This window comes from Amaranthus tricolor, chromosome 10, assembly GCF_026212465.1.
Source record: "Amaranthus tricolor cultivar Red isolate AtriRed21 chromosome 10, ASM2621246v1, whole genome shotgun sequence".
Lineage (NCBI taxonomy): Eukaryota > Viridiplantae > Streptophyta > Magnoliopsida > Caryophyllales > Amaranthaceae > Amaranthus > Amaranthus tricolor.
In genome coordinates this window covers 24977929-24980939 of record NC_080056.1, presented here as the reverse complement: position 1 = coordinate 24980939, position 3011 = coordinate 24977929, and the positions used below count along the sequence as shown (strand labels likewise).

General features: G+C 44.1%; 1 protein-coding gene across 1 annotated transcript; it reads left to right on the top strand.

The window, feature by feature from the left end:
* The first annotated feature begins 1868 nt into the window (after positions 1 to 1868).
* LOC130825000 (uncharacterized) lies at positions 1869 to 2477 on the top strand. The gene has a single exon (XM_057690024.1). The coding sequence runs from the start codon at positions 1869 to 1871 to the stop codon at positions 2475 to 2477; it is 609 nt and encodes a 202-aa protein (XP_057546007.1).
* The last annotated feature ends 534 nt before the right edge of the window (positions 2478 to 3011 follow it).

Sequence of the window (3011 nt, the reverse complement as noted above, 5' to 3'; positions counted from 1 at the left end):
AAGGGGGGTAGAATGAGATAGAATTTCGCGTGTTTACACGCATTTTCTCCTGCGCTTTCACGCATTTTTGCGTCTATGATAACAACCTCTTACAAACTTACATGCTTTTGATTGATTGTTTAAACCTATCTGTGTGATATCTACATGCTTTTGATTGATTGTTTGAATCAATTGGTGTGATATTTACATGCTTTTGATTAATCGTTTGAGCCAATTTAGGTGATTATAAATACTCGAAATGAAAAATGCATGAAAATAATGATAGATAGAGTCTCTTTTTGTTAATAGTGTCAATAAAGTCACGACCCTTGAGTCAATTTTGGAGCTTAAAATCGTTAAAACACCTTCATGAGTTATTAGAAATACAATTTTCATGAATTGTACTCTTATTACTCTAGTTTCGAGGACGAAACTCCTTTTAAGGAGGGGTAGGCTGTAGCACCCCGAGATTTTCTGACGTCATTAATTAATATTTTAATGACTTTTGGGTATTTTATAATTATATTAAATTAATTTTGAAGTAGTCTTAATAAATTCCTTTCACATACGAATTTAAATATTAACATACGTATATTAAAAATTGTCATGGTAACATTTATTTGAGTTATTTATTTATATAAATTATTAATGTAATATTACCTTGATACCCTTTGACCTTTTGGGTTGACCTTGACTTTCGGTCAAGGGGCTTTTTTCTGAATTCTCTAATCTCCTTAATTAGCCCATGAGCTAGTAACCCACAAAACCCTAACTCCCTCCAGGGAAATAACCTCCTGTTTGATCCAACTTCCCACTCTCCCTCATTGCTTGGTTATCCTTCTTCCAAGGCTGGCAATTGCCCACTACTCCCATGATATTCAACCTCCCATCTGAAATAACTTCCTTCTTCACCATTATAAATAGGGACATCCATCAGAGAGGAAGGGATCATAAAAAAATAATCCTCCTAAGTATCCTTACTCCACTTCATTAGCCTACCCCAATTCCAGCAATATTAACCCCGACATCTTCTTGCATTCAGTTTATAATCTTCCACTCTATAATCTCATATAGACGTTCTAACTTGAGCGTCGGAGGGGTTTTCCGGGAGATTACCCCCCGGACAAGGCTAACGTGTTGTGTTGCAGGAATTCAGGTCTCCCTTTATTCCGCGAATTGCTGCTCCCGACAACGCTTCCACTTCCGGTATTCCAAGTGTCTCGCACTTCATCGTTTCATTACCGAAACAGTTTGGCACCGTCTGTGGGGAGTTAACAAAAAGCCATGGCTCCCAAAAGAAATCCAACACAAACCGCTACCGTGCACAGCACAGATACAGACACTTCAGCGGGTCACGCTAACAATCAAGCCGTGACTCGCCGTGATCTGGACATGCTAGCACGAAACCTCACTGCCGCCTTCTCCGAACAACTCCGCGCCGTCGTAAATAATACCCCCACTCAACAACGAGCGTTGGAGGACATGGCGGACCAAATAAAAATCCCATGGATCCCAAGAGGAGAACTCGAGAATGTCACATTCCGGTAGACGCAATAAGAACAGGCGGGAGAGATCAAAGACCCATACAAGTTTCAACAGGAGTGACTCTCGAGATGGGGAATCTAAAACCGCCTCTCGAGATGCTCGCACCTACTTGGAAAGCAAAAGGCAAAAGACATCCGAAAGCATTCAATCACTGGTGGATAAAAGGACGGAAGAAAGGAGAAAAGCACAACTCACAGGATCTAGTCATCCCACCAGCCCCGCCGTGATGCCGCGGAAAGAAGCTGGCCAGGTTAATCCTCCCGAAGACCCCATGCCAATTAGTTCCCCGCTGGCTTTGGAAGTACTGAATACTCCCAATCCCAGCGAAAATAAAAATTCCAAATATGACGGCCTTTGACGGAACGTCCTGCCCGGAAGAACACTTGATGGCGTACAAAAATTTGATGTTACTTTACACCACTAACCCTGCGTTGTGGTGCAAATTCTTCCCAACTACTCTCACTGGGGTAGCTTTGACGTGGTATACCTCCCTTCTAGGGGAAAGTATCCACACTTTTGCCCAGTTAGAAGGCAAATTCTTGGGTCACTTTGTAGCATCCAGAAGGCAGGAGAAATCAAACTTTCACTTACTCAGCATAACGCAATTGGAAGGAGAATCCATATCATCATATCTGAAAAAGTTTCATGAGGCGGTGCTGGAAGTCACTGATTTAGAGGAATCGGTCGCCCTAAACGCACTGATCAACGGTATGAAGGCTCAAAAGCTGATGTTCCAGTTGGTCGAGAGTCAAGTGAAGACATACGCGGAGGCCATGAAACAATGCCAAAATTATGTGACGGCCTCCGAAATATGTCAGGCACATGACCCTAAAAAACGAAGATCAGAGAAGAAGGATCCAACATCCTCCCATCAATCCTCACGAAACAGGGAGGAACATTCATCGAGAGCAGGAGCTACAGGCCTCTTCGTCCAGAACCCCCATCAGACATGAGGCCTCCCCGGTCCAGACATGTATATGTCACGGAAGGGGAACCCAGGACGCGGAATTTGCTCGACAGAGGCAATGACCCGTTGTTCAACCGCAATAGAAAAACATATTCTTCGCCATTCAAGACGAGTTGCCAACTCCACCTCCTACTACCACCCCTTCTGATCGCCACAACTTCAATTTGTGGTGCGACTACCACAAAGAACATGGCCACACTTTGGCCCAATGCCGCGAACTCAAACGTGTCCTACATCAATTGGCCGACGAAGGAAAGCTATCGAGGTTCATCAACCGGAAGGACTATGATGCGAGAGGGGAAGCGGACAGGAGGCCGTGGAATCAAAGACGCAGATCCCCCAAGAGGGACGAGGCCAGGCGTGAAAGTTCCAACACGCAAGGAACTATCCATGTGATTTTTGGAGGATACACTGAAGAGTATCCTACTATTCGAGCTGCGAAAGATAGCGTCCATACTCTGCTTAAAGGACCTCCAAAAACCGTGTCAAGCGGACCGATCATGAGATTCGATGCCACTAC

Excerpts from the sequence above, each read along its gene's own strand:
- LOC130825000 (XM_057690024.1), top strand. The coding sequence starts at position 1,869 with ATGACGGCCTTTGACGGAACGTCCTGCCCGGAAGAACACTTGATGGCG.